Source organism: Dermacentor silvarum, chromosome 3 (genome assembly GCF_013339745.2).
Source record: "Dermacentor silvarum isolate Dsil-2018 chromosome 3, BIME_Dsil_1.4, whole genome shotgun sequence".
Taxonomy (NCBI): domain Eukaryota; kingdom Metazoa; phylum Arthropoda; class Arachnida; order Ixodida; family Ixodidae; genus Dermacentor; species Dermacentor silvarum.
In genome coordinates this window covers 165683300-165708515 of record NC_051156.1, presented here as the reverse complement: position 1 = coordinate 165708515, position 25216 = coordinate 165683300, and the positions used below count along the sequence as shown (strand labels likewise).

The 25216-nt window shown below is 49.1% G+C and overlaps 2 protein-coding genes across 3 annotated transcripts in view; both read right to left on the bottom strand.

Annotated features, from left to right (window-relative positions):
* The window catches only part of LOC119445993 (solute carrier family 13 member 5-like), a 383695-nt gene that overhangs the window by 227447 nt on the left and 131032 nt on the right, over positions 1–25216 (bottom strand). Inside the window, exons 12-14 of the mRNA XM_049663798.1 lie at positions 21160–21188; positions 18228–18389; positions 10953–10967 (exon numbers count right to left, since the gene is read on the bottom strand). Of these exons, the coding sequence (XP_049519755.1) occupies positions 10953–10967; positions 18228–18389; positions 21160–21188 (206 nt within the window). The remainder of the gene's footprint in view (positions 1–10952; positions 10968–18227; positions 18390–21159; positions 21189–25216) is intronic.
* Positions 1–25216, bottom strand: part of LOC119445995 (solute carrier family 13 member 5) — a 345149-nt gene that overhangs the window by 296912 nt on the left and 23021 nt on the right. The gene's annotated exons all lie outside the window — the stretch shown is intronic.

Genomic DNA, 25216 nt, shown 5'->3' with positions numbered 1-25216 from the left:
CCTGGTGAGCGGCCGCCGGAAATAGAGAGTTTCATCGCGAATCGTCGCAATGGTGATCAACAATGGCACAGGCCCGTTCGTCGTCTCCTGCTCGTTACAGATCCCCATCACCAAGCCAAGCCTTCTCTCGTGGCGCTCTCAGACGCCGCTCGCCTAGCCCAGCGGGCCGGGAAAACTGAGTTGAGCGACCTCCGGATGTGAGGCCGCTGATGTCGACTGTGCGCAAGATCCTCCGCTACGACGACAACGATGAAAACAGAACAACGCAGACGTACAGACGCAGTCAAACACTGTAAGATAGGTTTTAACGTCGAACATTCCCGGCACCGTAGAAGAAGAAATAACGGCGTCAATAGACACTGGAGCGGACACCTCAGTTATGAGCATGGACCTTGCCTGCAAGCTGAAGAATGTTTCTACCGAGTGGACTGGGTCGCAGATTCGCACTGCAGGAGGCCATCTGCTAACCCCGGTAGGAAGATGCACAGCGCGAGTGAGCATTCGTGGTTTTACGTACCTCGGAGGTTTCGTTCTCCTCCCAAGCTGTTCGAGGGACGTAATTCTGGTAATGGAGTTTCTGCAGGCTAATGGAGCTGTGATTAACTTACAAAAGTCGCTGGTAACGTTTTCAACGGCGCAGGCCTAAGCAGGGAGTAGCACTGACGACACCTATGTCAACGCCTTGAGGATTATCGACGAGAACATCACGGTGCCGCCAAGGCGCAGCGTGTTGACCCTCGTAACCTGCTACGCATTCGACGACTATGAAGGTATTGCCGAGGCAAATATCCCGCTGTTGCTCGAAATACACATCTGCATCGCCCGGGGCTTTGTTCAAATACAGAACCTCGCAAGTTTTGTTGACTAACTTCAGCCATGAGTATCAGCACGTCCCTCAAGGTACAGCTGTAGCCTTTCTGGACGACATTGCTGACTTCTCCGACGTCGGCACGTTACAAGTGACTTCACCGGATGCAACAACTCACGCCAGCCTGAATACCCGCGTCCACATTAATGCTGACTTAGCAGATGTGCAGAAGGATCAGCTGCTGGACCTAGTGACAGAATTCTCTGGCTGTTTTTCCACAGAATCTAAAGTCCAGCGCACCTCCATTACGCAACACCGGATAGTTACAGAGGCGCGGCCTGTTCGTCAGGATCCGTACCACGTGTCACCTATGGAGCGGGAGGCGATTAAGCGTCAAGTTAAAGAAATTATAAATGATGACGTCATCCAGCCGTCGACAAGTCCGTGGGCGTCGCGCGTCGTACTATTAAAAAAGAAATACAACACACTCCGCTTCTGCGTTGACTGCAGATGGCTTAACAAAGTCACCAAACGCGGCGTTTACCCCCTGCCACGGATCGATGACGCTTTGGACCGTCTGCGTCATGCTGAGTTCTTTACTTCGTTAGACCTAAAGTCAGGGTACTGGCAAATCAAAGTGGTGGCTCACTGAAAAAATGTGGCAGCATGGTAAAAACATTGCATCCCTGAACCCACAGGTACATTCTGTAGCAGATGTTGAGTTTGACTTGCTATTGCAAACAAACCGTGTCACTGTGCCATCATCAGATTCCACCGTGACTTCAATTGAGAGTTAAGTTGATACTCGACGTGCTTGAAAGCGTAGGGTGTTAAAATATTGCAATAGGAAATGTGAACTTCATCATTGGTGTGGATCACACGCCTCTTCTGCAGGTTAGTAGCTACTTTATGAGCTGTTTCCCTTCTCATTGAATACACAAATGAAAAGAAAAATTCACACAAAATCTTCAAGTGAGCTGTAGCGATCAATGATGCCTTTTAGCCTTCCTTTTATGGACTCACAGCTATTAATTGTGGAATTCAGGAGGTTCCCACAAGACCACTTAAGGCCCATTATCCATTCTTCATGAATTTCATGCCAGTTAGAATTGAAGTATTCTAGAACAGCTGGTGGCGAAGACAACTTCAACGTTTCATACAACATGCTGTACTCCTTCTCGCTCCGAGCATACACCATTTGCTGCAGAATGTCAAGTACAGTCTCCTGGACAGGCCTTGATATGTTCAGCTTTAGTGCGCTGATCTCCCTCCGGAAAGTTTACAGGGTATGGAATGTACAGATATGAAGGGCAGATTGGGGTAAAAGTTGTGTCACGACCTGCCGTTCCTTCAGGTCCTTATCAGCCATTGGGACTTTGATTGATGACCACTTCGTGTTTAATTCCTTGAATGCTTCAAAAACCACTGAAGGGTTTCACTGTCCTCTGTGGAAAACAGGCCAACCACAACAATCTCGCTTTGCCCGTTTCCATCCTCTATTATGATGAGGAAACATGCCATCCGTGTTTCCAGAAGTTCGTAAGTTCCATCAATAACTATAATGTCTGGATAGGCATCAAAAGCCTTTTTCATATTTTCGTCCTCAAAGTACAAGGCACTCGGCTCACGTTTCTCATCCATCAGCAAATGGAGAGTGGCGCCATACTCATTTTGAAGAATCCTGATTGTTGCTTCCATATCATTGCGTGAATCTTGGCCCTTGCCTTTCGCAGCTATGCTGCTGAGGTCCTTTAGAGTGATGACTTTCTGGCTCTCCTTTTCAAGCTGTTCCCTAACAAGCTTCTGTTAGCCTTCATCTAAAGCATTGCTCTTGGCTTCTCTTCAAGGTCAGGCAGTAGTTCGCACTTTTGGGGTAAGTGGCGGTACAGCACTTCTGATATGTCATGGTTGTGTCCAAGTAAAAGGCTCCTAACTCGTAAATGAGTTCCATCCTTGCTGGCGGCCAAGTTAATGCTTAAAGGACAATCCTTCTTAAAGGTCCCGCAAGAAAAATATGTTCATTTTACAATACAAAAAAACTGCATTGCAAAGCATGCCAGAAACAATTATATTCAGCTGACTAGGTGAGCCAGCTGGATGACAGTGTTATATGCATGTCACGTGGTACTGAGCTCGGATCAGTTAAAAACGCGCGTGCGCGTGACCAGATAACCATGCATACACGCCTTGGACTGGCGCGTCGGCCCACATGGAAGATTACGCACCGCTGTTCAGGACGCGTGCGATTATCGCTTGAAAGGAATTCGCCGGGTCACCGTTGTTGTCGTTAAGATGCACAAAGATTTTTATTCCGCGCATAGCACATCACTTGCAACACTGGCGGAGAACTATAGGCTGTCATGGCTCGGCTGCTTTTACGAAAAACCTACTGTAGCCCAACCCTAGCCAATGCGGAAGATCAGATACCTTGCTGTCATCGCACCGACGATGACACTTATTCCTTTCGTTCATGAATGGAACATGCCCGAACCCTGGCACGCGCGTTACGTAATCGCGCCGATAACGCAGGCGAACCAGTAGCATGCACGGATGCCGGCCTCGTTGACCGCGTGTATCTTTATCAGTCACTTAAGCAGCCGCATCGTTAGCATGTGTCCATGATTGGTAAATTGAGGGTCACAGCAGTGATAAGTCAACACGCGCGGCAGACTGAATCGCTGTTGCCACTGTGTATCCGTGGGTGTTGCCTGGCTAGCTTTGGTTATCGCAGTTGCGCTTGGCAGCATACGTCATTTAATAGATAACAAAGTAGCGGTTATTGTTCAAACTAGGAGCCGCTAATCACGGTCGGCTGCCGTTCCGCAGTCAGCGCTTGCATGCCAGCCCCGAGTCATGTTACCAAACAACACACACAAAGTACAGAAAGTACAAAAAAACAAAACAAAAGTGCAGTTAGCCCGATTGGTCAATGCGAGAAGTTCAAATCACTCTCGGTCTAGAACAAGGAAAAAAAACGGCCATGCTTGCACTAAGCCACGTAAAGCTCGAGACACAGCGAAGCTGGGCGATCGATTGCGTCATAACCTAAGAGATACCTAGCATGACCAAGCTCAACTCAGGCATAGCCAAGGCCGAACCTAGCTGCTTCCAAGTTCAACCTCGACATAACCAAGTTCAACCTAGCTACTACTAGGAGACGCAATCTATCGGCCAGCTTCGTTAAAAAGAAAAAATTTTTTAAAATAAAAAGTGACCTCACAACCGGAAATTTCTTTGGTGTCCGGCATTTCGACTGCTACGGCAGCAGTTATATTTCTTTTGAGGCTGAGGCACGCTTGCGACTAACCTCAGCTGAAGCGCCAGCGTGTCATTAAACAAAAGCAGTGGCGTATGTCTTAATGGGAACATAATTAGGCTGCTATTGACTGCAATTGCTCCAGTAGGTTCCTTAGGAAGGTGAGCGAATAGGATGGAAATAAATTACAGTACCACAGAGGTTTCAAAAGCAGCGTCACTTTTATTCGTCTAGAATAATGCAACCAATATAATCCATAAAAGAAAACATGTTTCAATGGCTGAGAAGTACTGTGTAGCAACAAATGCGAAACCTTTTCACCGATTCATTCGCAATTCCGTGCGACACTATGTATTCACATCCAACAGTTATCACGAAAGACAACATTGTCCCACATTATCGTTTAGAAAACATTCGACTTAATAATCTTTTTGCCCGTCGAACACTCAGAGCCTGTGTTATGGAGAGTGAACGAACATAGCGCGACGTTTCTCCGTGGAGCTTTCCGCATTTATCGTGATGACGAGGGACAGCGCGTCGGATGCCGCAGCGTGAACTTGCACGATAACAAAAAAACCTGCACTCACACCTTTCGCCAATGTATTCCGTGCGCTAGGTCACGCAAAATTTGAAGTGAAGCGCACGCCACACTTTGAACAAACGCGCAACAAAATAATAATATAAAAATAATCTCGAATGAAACAGCCGCGCTCAAGTGAGCAACGCGATTCCACACGACGTAATAGCTGGTTTTCACAGGCTTGCCAAGTCTTGCGCCAGAATCACCGGTTGGTAGGGGTCACCAAGAATGAACATATAAATTGTGACCTAAATAAAATGAACATTTGTTGTTTTAGTACAGAAAACATATTTCAAACGGAATGTTTAGTCGTATGAACGTATTCTGATTAAACATTGTCGAACATGTTCGTTTTACATAGGTTTTCTAGTTTATAGCTCCCCCCCCCCCCCTCACGTAGTCGCGCTTCGATCATGCAGCACTAATTCATATCTCTGGCGATAGGTTTTGGCGCACTTTTCGTCCAAAGCTTCGCGACCTATTTAGATGGGCCTTGGATTCTCGTCGGTGCTCGCCCTTTTGTACCATACACGAAGGACACCTGATGTGACGTCACCGAAGACGGTGGCAGTGGCCATGTCGTCATGCCAGGGACTTCCATTGCGCTCTTGGTAGCATAGTCGGCACGAGGCGATGGCTAAGGTGGAAATCGGCATAACTGGTCGACTTGATGGATTCCAAGAGGGCAGTCACGTTGTGTTAGCGGACTTTGGAGAGGGACAGCGAGAACGAAAAGAAGGATGATGATGATGATGATAAAATAAACACTTATTTCCAAAACAGTGTTCCCGAATAAAAGCTCGGGGTCACCTAGGTTGGAGGGTCCCTCATTCTAGGAATACCCTGGCCCAGATCGCCTCCCGCACTCTGGCGGCAAGTCGTCCTTGGTCGTCCAGGGCCGGGTTGGAGATCTTGGCCTCCCACGTCTGGTCGAGGAGGTTGATGTCTTCGGTCGTTACAGACATGGTAACTGCGTCTGCGGGGCGCCACGGGCAATCGAGTAGCAGAGTCTGGGTAGCAGAGTGCGCTAGAGTCTGGCACATCGCAGATCGGGCAGTTGTAGGTGTGTAGCGTCGGGTGGATCCAATGCATGAGGATCGCATGCGTGTAGGTACTGCTCTGTAGTTTTCTGAATTCGGTACTTTACTCTTTGGTTAGCTTTGGGTGACGTAAAAGGTGGTACATCCTGTGTCCCAGTTGGTAGATGGCGTTATACGTGGAGGGGGGGGGGGGGTGATGCGGTCTCCGCTTCCGCTGCGGCACCAGGTGGCCGAGGGTTTCTCGAGGCGCCGAGAGAGGCCCGGTTGACGTGACCGTGGACTGTGGCGTGTGCCGCTTCGTTTCCTTCGAGCCCCTCGTGTCCTCGTACCCAGGGGACTCAGGTGTAAAGGAGCGGAGTGCTTCTGTTTTTTAGAATATTGACTGCTTCGTCCGAGATTCGTCTTCTCGTGTAGTTGTGTACTGCGATTTCGGAGTCCGTGAAGACTACGACCGCGTACGTGCTCGTGGTGGCGGCTCGCCACTTCTTCCACCGTCTCGGAGTTCCGCACCTTGACGATGGCCGAAGCGAGTTTTTTGCCTCTCGAGTCGACCACGCTCAGAGCGTAGGCGGTTTTTCCCGGGTATTTCTACGCGTCGACGTAGCAAGCATCTGGATCGTGCTTGTGCCTTCTTCGGATGACGTCGACTTGAGCGAGCTGGCGTCCCCGATGATGCTCGGGACGCATGTTGCACGTTAGTTTGGCGATGCTCAGGGATTCTCATAGGTATGGTGGTATCTTGACCTTGGGGTCCACGTTGGTGCGGTAGCGTTCTCCGTAGCCGAGGCGTGCAAGGACTGATGTGCACATTGGGGTGAGCTTCAGCCTCTCGAGTTGGTTGGTCTTCTGTGCTTCCACAAACTCTTGCCAGTTGTTATGAACACCCATTTTGAGAAGTCGGGTGGTTGATGCCAAGGGTCATAGTCCCATGGTGACCTTCGTAGCATTGCGGATGAATACAAATAGCTTGTCTACTTTATAGTTCTTGAGAGTGACGTATAGGTTTTCGTGCGTTATTCTGATGGTCAGAAGAGCTTGCACGACACTCTGGGTGTCTTGCTCCTTAAGGTCACTGCGTCGATTGGCTACCCTCCTAACGAGGTGTGTGAGTTGGGAGATTGTGCGTTGGAGCCGAGGGTATGTGGCGGCCCCCAATCCCTCTTGGTGCAGGTGGAAGCCGATTATTCGAAGCGAAGCGACCTTCGGTATTTGGATCCCGTTGAGCCTGACGCACGGGCCTGGTGCTTCGCAGATGGGAGGTATTCCCCTCGTGTGTGCCTTGAGTACGAGTAGCTCCGATTTCTCAGGTGCGCAGTGGAGGCCGCAGCAATCGAGGTAGTTCTCGATGACATCAACCGCTTCCTGGAGGCAGCGTTCTTGCTCTCCCGTGCTCGTGCCTCGCGTCCACAACGTTATGTCATCCGCGTAGAAGGCGTGACGTAGGCCGGGGATGTTTTCGAGAAGCCGGAGGAGCTTGAGGAGTGCCACGTCGAATCTTCGAGGTTTTGTAATATTGCTTTGTGGCTTACATTGTCAAATGTGCCCTTCACGTTGATGGTAAGGACGCACGACTTGTACTGCTGATGTGGTCAATGAGGTCTCCCTTTTGAAGAAGAAGGACGTCTTACGTGGAGAGAAACTGGCTGAAGCCGAACGGGTAGTGCCCATTGTCTTCGAGGTGCGACGTAAGCCGGTCGTGGATCATACGCTCAAATAGCTTACCAACGCACAAAGGGAGAGATATGTGTCTTAGGTTCTCAAGCACTATGGGCTTGTTGTACTTGCGTAACATGATCATTTCTGTGCGCTTCCACGCGGCCGGCAGCCCTCATTTGCCTCAGTACTCGTTGCAATACCGGAGGAGAATCATAAAGACCTTGTGGGGTAGCTGTCGTAGATGCTTGTTGAGCATCCTGTCTTTGCCGGGGCTCGTGTTTCTCGTGTGCTTAGAGATGTATGCTCAGAGCGCTGCCGGTGTGAAGGGCCGATCCAAGTCGGCGTTTGGTCTGCCTTCATATTTTTTGAGTGATGGTCGGGTCGTCGCTGGTTGCGCGGAACCGCGGAGATTGTTGCTTAGTTCGCGGAGTAGGTCTTCCTCCGAGGTCTTCCTTCGAGTAGGTCTTCCTCCGCGGAGTAGTCTTCCTCCGAGTTCTGTGCTAATCGACAGATATGCTGCCGTTGATGCGCCTTGGTGGGACCCTCGTCAAAAAGAGCGCACAGCAGGTGCTCCGTTTTCTTGGTACTGAGTGTATTCTGAAGGCGCGCCAGTTGTGTCTTGCTAGCAGTTCAACATATTCTTGCGACTCTTCTGTCAATAGGGCGATTCTCTTCCTGAGTTGCGTCTTGAGTTTCTGCCTCTTCCCTCTATTGAGTAGGGCCCTTTTGACCTCCCAGAGGTGGAGTAGGTGGGTGTCTACGGCGGCAGAAGAGATTACTAAGCAGCCCACCAATTATGCTGTTGCCAGGTTCACTCATTCATAAAAAAATGAGGTAGCGCTCGACTGTAAACGACCTCTCAACCTTTGTTTCTCAGCAAACGCTTCTGACTTAAGATTATGATTACAGGCAAACATCGTTGACTTGTGATTATGATTACAACATTCAAAGGTTACTTGCACTAATAAACTCACGGCTTGAAAATGCAGCTTTTTCTCGGCCATTTAGCTTGAAATGTGGCAACCGTTTGAGCTTTATTACGCCAAACTCGTGCACATAACGGGATGGAGTCGATTTGCCTTGTATATACACACCATAAACAGCCCTTTCTCCAAATGCAGGTCTAGAATCTCACGACAATTTAAAATAATTGCCTTCCTTTACAGACACAAATTGTTATTTAGGCTTGGCAAACGTAACTGCAAGAACTAGCACACTGTAGCCGATAAACAAAGATTAGCCAAAGAGAAAAGATATTGACTCCTTATTTCTTTAATATTTCCCAAGGACGCTTAACTAGAAGTCGTACACCAGCGTTGAAGCTGCGTTGCGCTCTCGTGCCTTGCTCTCGCTTGTAATTTCACGTCAGGGGTCTGCGTTTCCACGTGGGACATTCCGCGTGCTTTTATTTGCTCAAAGCCGCCAACAGATTAGTCGAGAACGAGAAAGGCTCAGTAACAGCGCCTATTGCAGTTTGTGAAAAAAAAAACTCGGCATCAAAATAAACGGCAGCAACAGTGATTCCCTGAGGGAAAAAAGGGCAACCGCGAAAACGGACACGTCATTTGTACTTGACACCACCGAAAACATTTTTCTGGAAGTTGCTCACGCTTAAGAACTTCGCACTTTGGAGTATTTGTTATGGTTTTAGTTATGTTATGGTTATGTTATGGTTGTAATATGGTTATGGTTATGTTATGGTTATGTTATGTTATGGTTTTTAGTTGTGCGTGCAGCACAACTAAAACCATAAGCCAGAGCCCACGTTTTGGTGTAGCATAGCATATACGATTGAGTAGACTACATACAGAAGTTGTACAAAACACGGTGGACGTGGCTCTTTAAATAGCTCATGACTTCATCATGGAGAAACAAGTTCTTCGTTGATCCTCCATCTTGATCCTCCATCATTAAGTGTGTGCAGCTACTTCGACCTCAGACCTCTCGTTCCATCTTTCCTTGAAATACAGCATCTCTGTGATGTCAAGAATACAGTTATTTATAGTACATGGATGTCTTTTGAGTTACATGAAGACGTACAGTGTTAGTGTAGCGCTAAGTTCCTTGAAAAAAAGCGTGCGTAGAAATGGGCGCTCATGCTTTAGAAACTGCCGTTATTGTTGCCGAAGATGCTCAGTTTTTGGGACTAAAATATTGCATTGGTAGGAACTTAAGTCACGCGCCATGTCGGAGCTGCGCAGACCACTGAGAAATGAAGAGGGAAAAAGAATCGCTGGTCAAGCACATCCTTCAATCCACAAGTATGTAGTTAAATGTGCTCAACTCTGTCGGCAACGACATCAAGTCTGTCGTGTTTCCGACAGCACTTGAAGAGCTCGTAGTTTCGGGGGGCCTAGCCCAGGCGGGAAACTTCCCCAGTCCAAAGACGGGAAAGCCTATCGCGTGAATCATGGCGACTTCCACCAGGACGCAGACCATGTTCATGACGAAGCCTGGCTTTGCCTGTGAAATTAAAGGGATAAAATAATAAGAAGTGTGTGAAGCCCTATCAACATGTCTTCAACACAACATCGCCACACAAACGAAGTGATCATGCATCCTCTGGAACTGAGCCATAGAACGCCCCGGAAAGAAAAAGGTAGCTTGTGATGTTTCCATTGAGGGATGCGACGTCATAATAAAAGGACAAAATGATAATAAAGCAAGAATGTCACAACAAACGGCACAATGACAAATGACAAAAGAAAGAACGTGGAACCCTTCATGTACAATTTCTCCCAACTTAATCTGTGAGTACCACAGCTTCCGCATAGGAACTTCTCCAGAGATGTAAAATTGTTTCGCTGAGGTTTAATGGGGTGTTAGCGTTTTGTATATACATGATAGCTCAAAGTGCTCCAGCGTGAGTTGGAATTGCTTCATCTTTTGAATTTCTATGCAAAATAATTTAGCCAGTGCTTTACGTAAACATGCTTAAAACATCGTTCTTTATATCACCACGCGCAGTGCCGCAGTGGCACTGCATGAATGTTGGTAATAGCAAAAGCCAACATCCTCTCCACTGAATTATTTGATGCAAGGCAGATCTTCCTTCCCGACACCAGATATTTTTTATCTTTTTTGTCTGAATCAATCATTTGGAAAGTGTAACGAGAGGTAATGGCCTTCATATCTGCAAAAGTAACGTATTGAGAGCGTTAGGCATCAACGAAAAGAATTCGAATCGATAACCTACATTTACAGCGTTACTCCAGACATCCCCGTAAAACGAAAATTTAAATATGCAAGTTCAAAGAAATGCACAGCGTGCAGCCACGTCTTATATTAGCAGGTTAACTTATATAAAGCGTAGTCGTCTTCTGACTACTTAGCAAGCGATCCGACCAGTTCAATCGGCCATAACGAAGAATAATAGATCCAGGCGAAGAACGGTTCTGCAGCGTTCTATCTCTCACCAAAGAACAATAGTCACTCCGTATGTGCCTAAATGCATACTGACAAGGAACGTTTTAATGGTAGAAGGCTCACCATTTCAGGAATTGTCATTTTTGACAGCTCGTACACGATCGCGTTGGGAGGTGTGGCACCAGGAAGCATGAAGGAGAACGAGGAGCCAATCGCCACCGGCATTGCGAGGTACAGTGGGTGCACCCGCATCTCTATCGCCTGCACAAAACCAGAAAGGATATTGTCACGTTCTAGGAGAACAGGCGACCTGAAGCGTTCAGTTCGAGTCTCTGACCGCCAGCTGATCAAACGCAAAAACTCAAGCTCCGGCGCGTGGATCGGAGGATCTTCGTCTGCTTCTTGGCTGGCCCCCGTCAAAGCAGGTGCCGGAGCATGGCGCGTGAACTAGCGCACGTCTTCGGCTTTCTAGTTATGTAGCACATGTTGCAAGGTGTGGCATTATTCTCCGTCCTCGGAAATGCATCGAGTCGATGCTAAAAGCAGCCCACACACTACAGGGCGAAAGTAAGTAACCGCGTGGAAGACACATGCACACACAAACGCTTGCTGACGCGCAGTCATAGAACGCAGGGCAATCTCACTGAGGCAATGATTGTCTACGACAAAAATAAATAAAACAAAAGGAATGGCATGTTCCACAAACTATGGTGGTTATGGAGTGCGGTATGGTTTCAGACGCACAACGTGCACAATTTCGGGTAGTGTCTTTGGACGTCGTGTAGGTTGGCTGCCGTCAGGAAGAACCTCGTAGTTGACGTCACTCACTCGTCGCAGCACTTTGTAAGGTCCGAAGGACCGGCTGAGAAGTTTCTCGGACAGGCCTTTGAAGCGGACAGGAGTCCAAACCAAAACCCGATCTCCTGGTTGTTACTCAACTTGTCGATGGCGGAGGTTGTAGTGGCATGTGTCGATGCACTGCTGTTTCTTGATGTTCGTGCGAGCCAGTTGGCGTGCTTCTTCGGCGCGCTGCACGAAGAGCTCGGCGTCTTGGTCAAGATCATCAAAGCTGTCGCATGGAAGCATTGCTTCAAGCATGATCTGGACTTCACGACCGTAAACAAGGTAGAACGGCAGGAAGCGTGTGGTCTCTTGCGTCGCGGTGTTGTACGCAAACGTGACGTGCGGAAGTACTTCATCCCACGTTTTGTGCTGTACGTCTACGTACATAGAGAGCATGTCAGTGATCGTTTTATTGAGCCTTTCGGTCAGGCCATTTGTCTGCGGGAGAGAGGCAGTCGTCTTTTTATGCGTTGTGTAACTTGAAAGGAAAACGTCTTGAAGGAGCTGTGCCGTAAATGCCGTTCCTCGGTCGTTAATGACGCACGATGGGGCGCCATGACGCATTACAATGTTGTTTACAAAAAATTGTGCAACCTCGGAAGCAGTGCCTCGAGGCAGATCCTTTGCATCAGCATAGCGCGTCAAATAATCTGTGGCGATGATTATCCACTTGTTTCCCGAAGATGACTGAGGAAACGGGCCCAACAGGTTCATGCCGACTTGGTCAAAAGGCTGTCGAGGTAGATCAATGGGTTTCAGTAATACCGCAGGCTTCACAGCTGGCGACTTCCGGCGCTGGCACTCACGACAGGCTTGGACATACCGTTTAACGCAAGTGGCGAGTTTCGGCCAATAGTACAATTTGCGCACTCTAGCAAGGGTTTTGGTGTAGCCTAGGTGGCCAGACGGAGGTTCGTCGTGGCAGGCGAACAGAATTTCACCACGAAGCTCTGCTGGCACGACCAAAAGTTGGGTTTTGTTGTTGGCCGCAGAGTTCTTCTTATACAGTAGGCCCTGTCGTAAACAAAGGGACGATAGTCCGGGAGCTATTTGTCGGGGCAGAGTGGCGTTACGGCCTTCCAGATGTTCGATAATAGGTCGTAATTCCTCATCTTTGCGCTGCAGTTGGGACAAATCTTTCGCGCTTACAGCCACAAGGAAAGCGCTATCGTCCTCGATGTCTTTACCAGGAGAATCGACAGGCGCGCGCGACAACGTGTCGGCGTCTTCGTGTGTGCGCCCGGACTTGTATGCTTGTATGCGATGGTCACATCGTATTCCTGCAGGCGTAGGCTCCACCGTGCCAGTCGTCCAGAAGGATCCCTCAAGTTTGCCAGCCAGCACAACGAGTGGTGATCTGTCGCGACCTTGAATGGGCGGCCGTAAAGGTAAGGCCGAAACTTTGCAAGAGCCCATACGACTGCAAGGCACTCTTTCTTCGCAGTGGTGTAGTTGGACTCCGGGAGCGATAGAGTGCGACTTGCGAAAGATTTAAATCTTTCAAAGCTCTCCTGCCGTTGTACGTGTTCCGCACCCAGGCCAATGTTGTTGGCGTCTGTATGAATTTTAGTCTCGGCCTGTTCATCAACGTGTCCAAGAACAGGCGGTGAAGCCATGCAAGCGGTGTCGGAGCTCGGTGAAAGCGGTTTCTTGGTCAGCTCTCCAAATGAACAGCATATCGTTTCTTGTGAGACGTGTAAGCGGTTCAGCAACCTTTGAAAAATTACTGATAAAGCGCCGATAGTACACACACAGAGCCAGGAAGCGTTTGACTCTTTTCTTATCGATAGGGGTTGGAAAAGCGGCCACAGCAGCAGTTTTGTCGGGATCAGGATGGACGCCTTCCGCGCTGACGACATGACCGAGAAACTTCAGCTCTTGGTAGCCGAAGTGGCATTTCTGAGGCTTCAGTGTAAGGTTAGCCGATCGGATTGCGTCGAGTACCTGATGTAGTCGGATAAGATGCCCAGAAAAACTGGCTGAAAGAACGACCACATCATCTAGATAGACGAGGCAGCTTTGCCACTTCGGGTCGGCAAGCACAGTGTCCATCCTCCGTTGGAAAGTTGCTGGAGCAGAGCAAAGACCAAACGGAAGCACCCGGAATTCGTCAAGACTGTCCGGAGTGACAAAGGCAGTTTTTTCACGGTCCCGCTCGTCGACCTCAATCTTCCAGTAGCCGCTTTTTAAATCAAGAGATGAGAAGTACTTAGCTCGCCGTAGCCGGTCCAGAGAATCATCGATGCACGGCAACGGGTACACGTCTTTTTTTGTAACGCTGTTTAGCTTTCGGTAGTCAGCACAAAAGCGAAGCGTGCCATCCTTCTTGACGAGTACGACCGGTGAAGTTCACGGACTGCTTGAAGGCTGGATAACGCCATCGTCAATCATTTCCTTTACTTGTGCTTTGATTGCCTCGCGTTCTTTCTCCGAGACACGATATGGTTGGTGGTGGATAGGACGCGCATCGTCGTAGGTGATTATTCTGTGTTGCGCGATTGACGTTTGACTAACTTTTGACGAAGACGCAAAGCACGCCTTGAATTCCGATAATAGTTGCCGCAGTGCCTTCTCTTTCTCCTGCAGCAGCTCGTTATTGATGTCAATGCCTGCTAGCGACGCTTCATCGGCGTCGGTTTCTTCAAAAGCGAAACACTCAATGACGTCCTCCAAGACTTCAGCATAGGCGATGGCAGTGCCACGAAAAAGGTGTCGATGCTCATTGGTAAAATTTGTGAGCAATATTTCAGCCCGGCCATCTCGAAGGCCAACGATGCCTCGTGCAGCGCAAATTCCTAGGTTCAGCAAAAGGGAAGTGTTGCCTTCTGCAAGGACTTCACCGTTGCGCGCCCCTTCAGATATCACCTGAACCATGACGCTAGAACGGGGCGGTATAGTCACGCTGTCGTCGGAAACGCGAAGTACGGCTCTATGGCGGCAGGTATCATCTTGTGTCGTAGTGTTCCTCGCAGAGAAAGTGATGTGACGCTTCCTGAGGTCGATTATGGGACCATATTCCTGCAGAAAATCCATTCCAAGAATTAAATCACGGGAACATTCACGCAGGACAATGCAGCTAGCGAGAAACGTGCAAGTTCTGATTCGTATCCTAGCGGTGCTCACGTCAAGCGGTGCGATAACGTGTCCGCCAGCTGTACTAACTTGCGTCCCAGTCCAAGGCATAATACCTTCTTGAGAAGGCTCGCCAATTTTCTGCTAATAATCGAGTAATCAGCACCAGGGTCGACTAGCGCACTGACTTTTCTCCCGTCGACGAGCACAGGCATGTTCATCGCGAGCTTGTCTGCAGGCTGAGGTACAGACGTCGTCAAATCTCTGGCTACAGGCGTCATCGAATCTCCGTCGAGTGAGGTCGCGTCGCTTGGAGGTCTTCAGCACGTCGCGCATCAGTGGCCTCGCCTCGAAAGGTCGCTGACGTCAGTTTTCCAGGCGAGGGCTCGGAGACCGTCCCTGCGTCATCCTCGATCTACCTTCGCGACTTGGATAGGATCGCCGCGGTGATGGTGATCGCGACTGGCGTCTTGATGACTGAGGCGCACGCTGCGGGGCGATGAATGCTTCAATTTCAGGCAGCCTCTGTCCGAACCGGGGTCGAGGTGAATTGGCAGCGTAACCCTGCAGTCCAAGTAGGCGGTAGTGGCACTCTCGGTATCCGTGACCCGCCTCACCACAACGATAACAAAGCGGTCGTCGGTCGGGCATGCGCCAAATGTCCGATTTACGTGTGATAGGGCGGTTGTCGGGAATGTAAGGTACCACCGGTACCGAGTGGAGCGCAACGGGACCTAGCGGAGCTGGTGCAGGAATGGAGTGGTTCAATGTGTCTCCATACGTCACACGCTGGAAATCGCTCGCCGCGGGTGGGGATGTTGCCGATGTAGGGAGACTACGCCTCAACGCTTCAGCGTATGTCGTGCGCCGAAATTCACTCGCCTAGGGTGTTCTTTCGGGGCGAGGTTGAGGTATCCCGAGTGCATGCTGCACTTCGTCACGCACGATGTCGGCGATGCAGTTGACCGTAGGCTGCTGCGCCCGGTGCAGCTGTTGCAGCTCGTCGCGGACTACCGATCATATTAGCTCGCGGAGCACGTCAATTTCTGTCGCGAAAGCTCCCAGACCAACGGTTGTCGAAGCAACATTTACTTGCCGGCCATACTGGTTCGACCGCTGCTGCAGCGCCTTTTCCATTGCAACGGCTTCTGTGAGGAACTCAGTAACCGTCCTCGGTGGATTACGAACAAGCCCACCGAAGAACTGTTCTTTGACACTCCGCATCAAATGACGGAGCTTCTTGTCTTCCGGCATGCTAGAGTCGGCTCGCCTGAATAGACGTGTCGTGTCTTCAACGTACATCAAAACGCTTTCATTGGGCTTCTGAGCGTGCGATTGGAGGGCCCGTTCTGCTCGCTCTCGGCGATCGGGGCTCGAGTAGGTGTCCAAGAGCCGCCGAAGTAACTCACGCCATGATTTCAGGACCTCTTCGTGGTTCTGGAACCAGGTGCGAGCGCCGTCCTCGAGGCTGAAATACGCATTCTTCAATTTCGCTCGGTCGTCCCACTCGTTGTAATCTGCTACTCGTTCAAAGTCGTCCAACCAGTCTTCCACGTCTTCATAAACGTCGCCGTTCAAGGAACGTGGCACTCGCGGGTTCTGTAACGTTAAATGAGTTGGTACTGTCGCCGTACCTTCCACCGTAGCCATTGTGCTCCCGGATGACGGTATAATCTCAAGGGCCAGTCCTCGAATTCTCCGGCTGGCACGGTGCACTGGTGTAAGCTTCGGTATGGTGCTAATGTTCTTGCTGCTAGGAGGGGTCTGTTGCATAGGTTGAGGTTACCCAGCACCTTTGACTTCGGCACGCACCACGTACTTTGTACGGCCGCGCGCGGTCGCGCACGCCTTATCTTGAAAGCAATCTGCAGGCGGCTCATACCTTTATGCGTGCGCTGTTCTCGTCGCTCAGTTTGCGTTGAAGCAATACACAGGACGAAGGTCACTTCACTCGCTGCTGCTGCTGCGCGTCCTGACGGTAGCGTTTTGACAGCGAGTTTCCGCGTTCATCGACTGAGATGCGTTCAAGTTTGCTTGTGCGCGCGTGACACTATGCTTGTTAATTTAGTTAGTATGCCTATGCTTATAAGTTTATACCGCGGATAAAACTGCTATTTTTACTTCGTATAGCTGTCTACTAATTTGCTATCGCAAGCGATGCTTCGCCTTTAGGGCGGAACTGCGGCTTTTTTTTAGAATTTATCTTCATCACATTTGCTTTCGCGCATGTACTCAATGTATCTAGTGTTATACATATCTACATTCTACATATCTATCGCACTTCAACCAAACACTTCCACGCCGACATCGATCACTGTAGATGCGGGACTGGGTACATACCACTCTTCAATGAAACTCTTTGGCACCGGCCGGTAAAACTGAGTAGGCGCCACTCGGTCTGTGCGGGTCTTCAGGGAGCCTCTTTGATCCCAGCTTATGTTACTGAATATGTGCCAGTATGTGTCTTCCGCTGTTCGATGAAAATATCGTCCCGGAAGCTGCACGTGGACTTCTCGGAAGCGTCATTAGAAAGAAGCGCGAGAGCAGAGGCCAGCTGCCGGGTGATGCGTTTCCCAGTGCGTTCCCAGTGCAGTTCCATGCATTTCGGAAGCCAACCACATGCGTTGCGGTGGCATCGATAGATGACGCCGGGTGTTCTTAGGGAAATTCGAAAGATGAAACCCTCTGCTGTACATGCCTCATAACTCGTTTTGACGGTGGCTAAAGGCTGTGTCGCTATATTGATTCAATTCTAAGCGCATTACAATCGACAGCCACGCTGAGATGGGTTCTGCGAAATTTTTTGTTAATTTCACAATAAGCATTTGGCGTCCACTGCTTGTGAACAGCTATAGCTTATATCAAGATTATTCAACAGTGTTGGAGTTATATTTCCGCGATGTATAATCGGATCACCTACGAAATAATAACAGAACATGAACGAGTGCATGAAGTCAATATCTTAAAGAAAATCCAAACAACCAATGTATCTTAGTGAGCAATGCATTGTACATGATTCATTACGTGAGGTCAGCGAGGAAACTCTAACGCTTTCACGGATGCTTATAACAAGCGGCGATTTCTACGCTTTCCTGGTGGACCTAAACCAAAACTGCCATTAAGACTACAACAAAATGCAAGGATTATAGCGGTGGTTATACGTTGCTTGTTTTGACCCAGTGAAATGAAATAGTCGCACGCTTTTGCAAATGCTAATTATCACACAAACAGTTAAGGAACTGTTAGGATAGACTCGGCCGCGGCGGCCACATTTCGGTGGAGGCAAAAATAGTAAAATGCTCGTGTACGTAGATTTTGCTGAATAATAAATGATCTAGCTGCCAACCACAATGCCAAATGATACAACGATGTCATTTGTCTAACTGCATAACTTGCTGCAGCACGTCTGCTGAAACGACATAGCAACACCCACAGCATTCTAGTTGCAACTTCGTTGGCATGACTGAAGATTAAAATTAAAGGCACATTTAGATTTTTTAGTTCTTCAGGTGCATGTTGCGTATGGGACCCTCACAGTCGGCACGCACCCTGCTAAACTCGCAGCGCGAGACGTCACCCATGCCATTTCGATAACGTCATCCTCACCATTTCGATAACGACAGGCAAGAGTATGGAACTGACGGCCGGGTTGCTGATCACCTCGGTGAACATGGAGGTGGCAAAGCAGAGGACGAAGACCGTCAGCGCGTGAGGAAGCACGTCAAGGCTCTTCAGGTGCTGCACCAGAAGCGCTGACAGACCTGATTGCTAGAATAAACGAATAAAAGAGCGATTTTAGTAACAGTAGCTTAGGAACAATCTTTCTCCTAATGCGGTTGATTTACTCGCATAATTTATTTGATGTGCGTCTATCCTTCGGAAGATCATCTTAAAGAATTTTCTATGCCAGACAGATAACAGCACATTATGTATTTTTTCATATATATATATATATATATATATATATATATATATATATATATATATAGGACGCGAGGATGTGTGTGTTTCTGCCTAGAATGAACGTGATGAGCGGTATCTAGGTAAATAAGGCATCAGTATAAGTGGTATCGCGCTGTGCATACTAAAATACACCAAAATGAGCTCGAAGTGAATGAACAGCAGTGCAGAAAAGGAATACGAACATCGAAGCAGAGTGTTATTTAGAATGAAAGCACGGTTCCTCGCTTTAGGTTTAGCATGCCTGGTTATAAAAGTTCGGACATCACATGACCGCTCGCATGACACAAGCGACATGGTCGATCCCTCGTTCGTACAGCTTAATGCCGACGTCTGTTTCAATTAAATGACGTAAAATGGAAAAGTTGGCTAAAATTTATCACTTCCTGAGAATATTTAATTTCCCCGATGCGTGCTCGGGAAACGTCCTTACTCAGACGGCATAACACTATAAAACTGCGACGAAGTATAGAAATATGTCATACACAGTGAGTCGATACTATGGCTGATATGACAGTGCCCCGGTTCCATCAGTGTCAAGAAATATATTAAGTAAAAACCTGAGAGGATGCTGCGTTTCTTTTTTTTTTTGGTTATCGCAGCATCAAATTACATACATTGGGAGTCTAAGCAAGGCAAAAGTTCACATGAACACGGAGGCTAGAAGTGATTAAGAGTGATTGAACAAGGACAGTCTCTGGAGCGAGCCATTCAACCGCGAGACCTGTATTCGCCAGGATAGGAATTGCGCAGCAAGTGCTGCCCTGGCGAAGAAAAGGCAAACTGAGAAGTCTAACAGCTGCCCTGACAAAAACAAGTCTATATGCCGAAACGTTTGGTTCGACCACTCCTAATCAAATACGCTCGATTTGTAATTGATGACTACGCCATAACATAAAAAATCACCGCCCAAGCACTACATACGGATGGTTAACCAACGAAGCTGAGACGTGCTGGCCTCGGTGTTTATAGCTGGGTTAATCCTGACGGTTCATGCGTAGTGTTTCTGGATGAGGTTACACACACGTTCGGCTGTGACGCAGAGAACGACATCACTGACGGTATGCCCGCCGTCTGCCGTTGTCTTATTGCCGTTCGTGATTCTTCAAAATTAAATTGCTTCAACATTAAATCTGTCCGTCACGTTTAACAATGAATGGCTCATACCCCCTTAAGCAATGGCTCATACCCTCTAAACTGCGGCCTCCCCATTACGACGACGAGAAGTTAAATTCTACGCTGGAAAGATGAGTGTCAACGGAGGCAGCTGTGGAAGAAGACGACGACGACGAACGCGGGAGCCGTGGCACGAGCGCGTTCGCGGGCGCCAACGAGCCAACTGTGGAAGACTACGATGACGCTCGAGGCATTGCTGATGATGATAGTTATTGGTGTACAAGCGACAGACGGACGAATCGGCTAGCCACATACAGCTTCGCTGTAATAATGGAACAAAAAATTCACCGGCGATTACAATACTCCCTAATGCGAAATTTTATATATTGGCTGGCCCGGACAATCGGTCTCGTGTGACACGTTGCAAGCGAAGCGAAGTGTGGCGCGACTGCCTCACTAATCTGGAGATCGCGAGAGCCAGCTCGTGGGGCCAGCGCATGGGTGACGCGTGGGCGCAATTCACAGTAACCGCCACCGACAGGCTTCCCAGATGAGCAGTGCGCGGGCATTTTTGCCGCGCGTAGTTGTGGGCGACGCGCGCTACCCCGGCGCCATCTCGTAGCCATGTCACCACACTACGCTTTTCTTATAACGCTTTCGCCATGACCTCCTCCGCTTTCCGCCTCATGGTTCCGCTGCCCCCTCCTCTCCCCTTTCCTTCTCGCGCCTCTTCCCTCTCGCCGCTTTTAACAGAGGAGCTATTTAAGGCCGAGGTTGAACCGTGCCGAGCGTTGATCTGTTTTGCGAAGCGCGCGCCAGCCACAAGTGGTGACAGAGTGGCCAGGATGAGAGAGGGAGAGCGCGCACCGAGCGACAGGTGGGTGGAGCCAACGAGAGAAAGACGTCGGCATAGTGGCGGCGCGACGCTTTCCGGGGAGGAATAGCGGGGGGGGTCTACCGAGCAGTGTAAAAGCGTGCACTGTCGGCGCAGAGCATTCCGACGTGCGGCGCCGAGTAAGGCGATGACACAAGAAACAACTGTCTCCGGAATAAGAAATGTCATGGCAGGAAAGATGACGGGAAGCTGCTCGAGCATGGGCCCAACGCCGACGTGCGGACCCAGAGTTCCGAGCAAGGGAAGCCGAGGCTAAGCGACGGCGAAGATGCGAAGACCCCGAGTTTCGAGTGAGGGAGGCGGCGTCGTGGCAACGGTACGAAGAGACTCATCGGGAAGTAAAAGCCAAGCTGAAGCCAGCAGCTCCGCTGTTTCATCAGTCTTCGCGACGTTAAGTCAGTGAAGCTGCGCTCATTCTTCATTCCTCACTGCATCAGCATTCGCTCTCATCTTTCGCTACGCGTTACGCTGACGCCGACGTTCGCCGTAGGAACGGGCGCCTAATTAAGAGCTGCGCTCTAGAATCCTGCCGCACAGTGATAGTAAAGCCTGAAATAGTAAAGCTACCTTGCAGCCCTCGGCGAGGCACATGCCACCTCCGATGAGAAGCATGACACCCCATTGAGCGCGCTCGTTGGCCTCCCGCCAAGTTATGATTGTTCGGCCACCGGGCTCGCGGGGATCCTTTGGAATCACGAAAAGCAGGAACGTGGCAATCATGGCAGGGGCGGATGGCTTTATGAATCTGCAAAGAAATAGGTTGAGGGCAACTCTTAGTTAAGAAAGCGTGACTTAGGAAGCCAGTTCCTGCAGGCATGCATAAAATACTACAAGTGAAACCAGAGTACATGCACTTCCGTCAGCATATTCCCTGTGTGCATTCCGGTGAAGGTGATCTATAGCGACAATACATTACAAATGTATAAGGCAGTTTACTGTGCTGGGTGCGTGCGGCAACAATAACCTGGCGTTTTCTAGCGACAGCTACACTATACGCCAGGTTTTCGCCTCTCCGCCTTCGCCACACTTTGTACCGTGGCCGCACTGTGACGTCACGCCACAGCCCTCGATTCTCCAGCAACTCGGCTCGTCGCGGTCACCGCGTGGCCACCGCTCCTGCCGTTGGGCCCTCGCCGCGCCCTCTGTATGACGTCACACCGCACGCTCCACAGCTGGGATAACCAGGAGTATCGAAGGGGAGAGCTCGCGTCACCGCAGCCATAGTTGAGGCCGCAGTATGGATGGTATCTAACTACAAGCGAAGCCTAAGCGCAGCCGGGGGTTTTTAGCTATCGCTACTCGACTAGGTTTAACCAGAGCTAAACCACAGCCATTTTTTTTTTCAAAAGTTGTCCGTGTCTGCAGATACGAATAGCTATAGTGAATTCGATAGCTGAAATAATTCAAGGTTTTGTTATAATACTGTATTGACCCTTTTCGCGGCGATCTCGTGGGCGCTGCCATGTTTGATCACGTGGTGACGCGTCCATTGCTTGCCTCAACTGCCTCCGTTGCCTCCTTGTTTACAATGGAAGTGTATGACGCCGGCGCGGCTTAGAAAACCTCTATTTTCGTAGATATCGTAGACGGTGAATATAGGTGGACGACACGAAGCTTTGATCGCAGCTTCAGAGAACATGTAAAAGCGCTTTCGGAGCTGATTAAGCTATGTCCAAACGGCGCTAGCAGCGTATATGGTGCTTGTTCTAAAAGCGGGGCTAAATATGTATTCCAAGCTATCCAAGCTTTCCAATTATGAATTCAGTCAGGATTAGTGTGTTTTGCTCTTTGTTATTTATTCGGCAAATATTTTGAAGCAGTGGCTTGTCAGTTTCTAACTCAGTTAAGTTCCTCGGTGCGGCCACTATCTGATTATTTTCTGCCTATAGTTATAATCGCTCGTGGGTGTGCTCAGTTCCCATAGATTTGTTCTTGCTGCGCACAAGGCTTCAAACTTAGCTGTTTTGTACATTGTAATACCTTGTAGCAAACATATATTACAGCTAGTAACTCGCTTACTCTTGCGGACCGTCACGAAACATTCAGCTTCGACCATTCGTGCGCCATAGGTGTAGTCCGTCATTAATTGTGCGTATACAGTGCGCATATATTCAAGTGTGAGCCCATTCACTTATTCTTGATACGTCGGCGATAAAGTGGGCGTAAGTTTTCCTGCCATTTGGGACAGATGTGTATAGATAACGTGCGCGAAACTTACTATGACAGGAAGCGCGCTACTCCCTTTGTCATTGTTTAACGAGTGGTACTCACTCTTGCCGACGTTCTGGGGATGAAGCCCTTTCTTTGAAGGTTAGCGATACAAGGCTGGCGGATGAGCAAATTTCTGTATCCTAGAGGAAAGCCTGCACATCACGAAGTGCCGGTAACACGTTCGGACAGTTGCAGCAGCGGTCCGCGAACTTGGCCACACAGATTGCAGCCAACTACTGCACACGTCTTCAATCCACATGATTCAATCTAGCATGATTGGAGCACAGTGTTTTAGCGAAAACTCAGTTACATTTCCGACAGCTGATCGCACAGAAGCAAGGTAGAAGCTGTAAGGGTTTCGTATTCGTGCGTGGTCGCTGAGGAGATGTATGGCGCGCCGCCGTCAGCGCCATCTCGTTTCTCTAAAACAAACTGCTCCGCGAAAAGGGTCAATATCGTGATTGATATGGCTGAGTTATCACAGAAGTAGTAGGTCATTCGCTTTTAATATACACCCCTCAAAACGAATCACTCGAGCAGTCTAACTATTAATCCCCCCCCCCCCGTTCCCCATGGCAGTGAGGATATTTAAATCAATCACCCAGTGATAAAGGAAAGCGGGGGGCTTTTCCGTAATCTGCTCTGCATCTCTGGCTAGACGCACAGTGTCTGTCAGTGGCGCCTACTTATAGCGACAGGCGTTCAAATTATTTCATTTACATGATGAATTACTTAAAAGTAACCCAGAAGCAACTGAAGTGAACGCCCCCACGGCAGACTTACTTTCCATGAGGAATCATTTCCACCCAGCCAGGGAAAATCCGGGGCTTCATCGTGAACCACAGAAGGATCACTGACGTCATCAGACACGTGACACACCACTCGGAAAAACTGCGATCAAAGTGTTGGCGAGAAGTTGAAGCACCACGAAAACCAAAACCATAGCTTCAGTGCGGCCGCAATAAATAATACGGATTGGCATATATTTAGGCCATGCATGAACTTAATTAATCCACGGCGGTTACTGCATCTTCCCGCGGACAAAGCAGCTGAGACATTAACGAAAAATAAATTTGCGAAGCTGATTGATTCTAGTATTTATTTTTTTTTCTAAGAGGCCTGCTTCGCCTGAATTAAACCATTTGAATCGCACCTCAACGTTGGTGGATATGACAAAAGGCGCCATGTACTTTTTAAGGCGAAAGCCTTAGGTTTCTATATTGACGGTGCCGTTGGGTTTCCTTGGCGGTGACCTTGGCAAAATGGCGCCGTGACGAAAAATGGCCGACGCCCCAAAAATACTCGTATTGACATCAGATTTCTCAGGGAGGTTCCTGTAAACAATGTAAATTAGTGACTTTGAAAAGAAAATTTGGTATATTTCGGACGGGGTAGGAATCGAACCCTAGCCTCCATGGTGCCAGACAGGCAGGCTTCCCTGAAGCCACAGCTGCTCTCCGGTTCTGGTTTGCTAAAGGTGCGCTTAGTGCACGCGTGATTGGACACGTCATGTCGCAGTCATCTCGCTGACTAAAGATGTGGCCTAGTGCATACACTAACATGCTGCACTTTAGGTATTATGTTACGTATTCATATGTGCCGTTCAGGAGGTCACCTTATAGTGCCACGCCGGTGTGTGCGTGTATGTGCGTGCGTGCGTGCGTGCGTGTGCGTGTGTGTGTGTGTGTGTGCGCGCTGCGCGCGCGTGTGTGTGTGTGATTTTCTTTTCTTTCTTTTTTACTTTACTTATTTTTTTCTCCCTCTCTCTCCTTTCGCATCCCATTACCCCTCCCCCGGTACAGGGTATCCAACCTCCCTGTCTTTCCTTTACCTTTTTTCTCTGTCTTCTCCCATTGCGGTTCGTTATATCTTCCAAAAAGTCTAACCCTGATTGCATAACTTAGTGCATCACCAATATGTCTAAAAAAAAGTCTAGCCCCCATTTGCATAACTAGGAGGCGACGGAGATGGGAGGGGGGGGGGGGTGTTTTGCTTACGCGGCTGCTTCTCACGGAGCTATCTTGAAAGAGATCTGCGACGCGGCCAAAGTGTGCGCCTGCGAGATCCTCATCTTCAAAGCGATCTGCGATGGGCCAAAGTGCATTCGCTGAGTGCCGGTAGCTTCGTATGCGCTGCGCTTTCGACGTTTAGTTCGCGTTGAAGCGAGAGCCAGCGCGAAGGTCAATTTGCTCGCTGCCGCTGGCGCGCTTTCGCACCCCACCGTTTTGACGAGCTCCAGTGGTCATCGAGCGAGATGTGTTCATGTTTACCTGTGCGCGCGTGGCACCGTGCTTGTTTATTTAGTAAGCGGATACTTACATCTTTATATGGCCAATAAACTAATATCCTTACATCGTATAGTTGTCTACTAATTTTCTATCGCAATCGGTGCTTCGCATCTCGGGCGAAACTG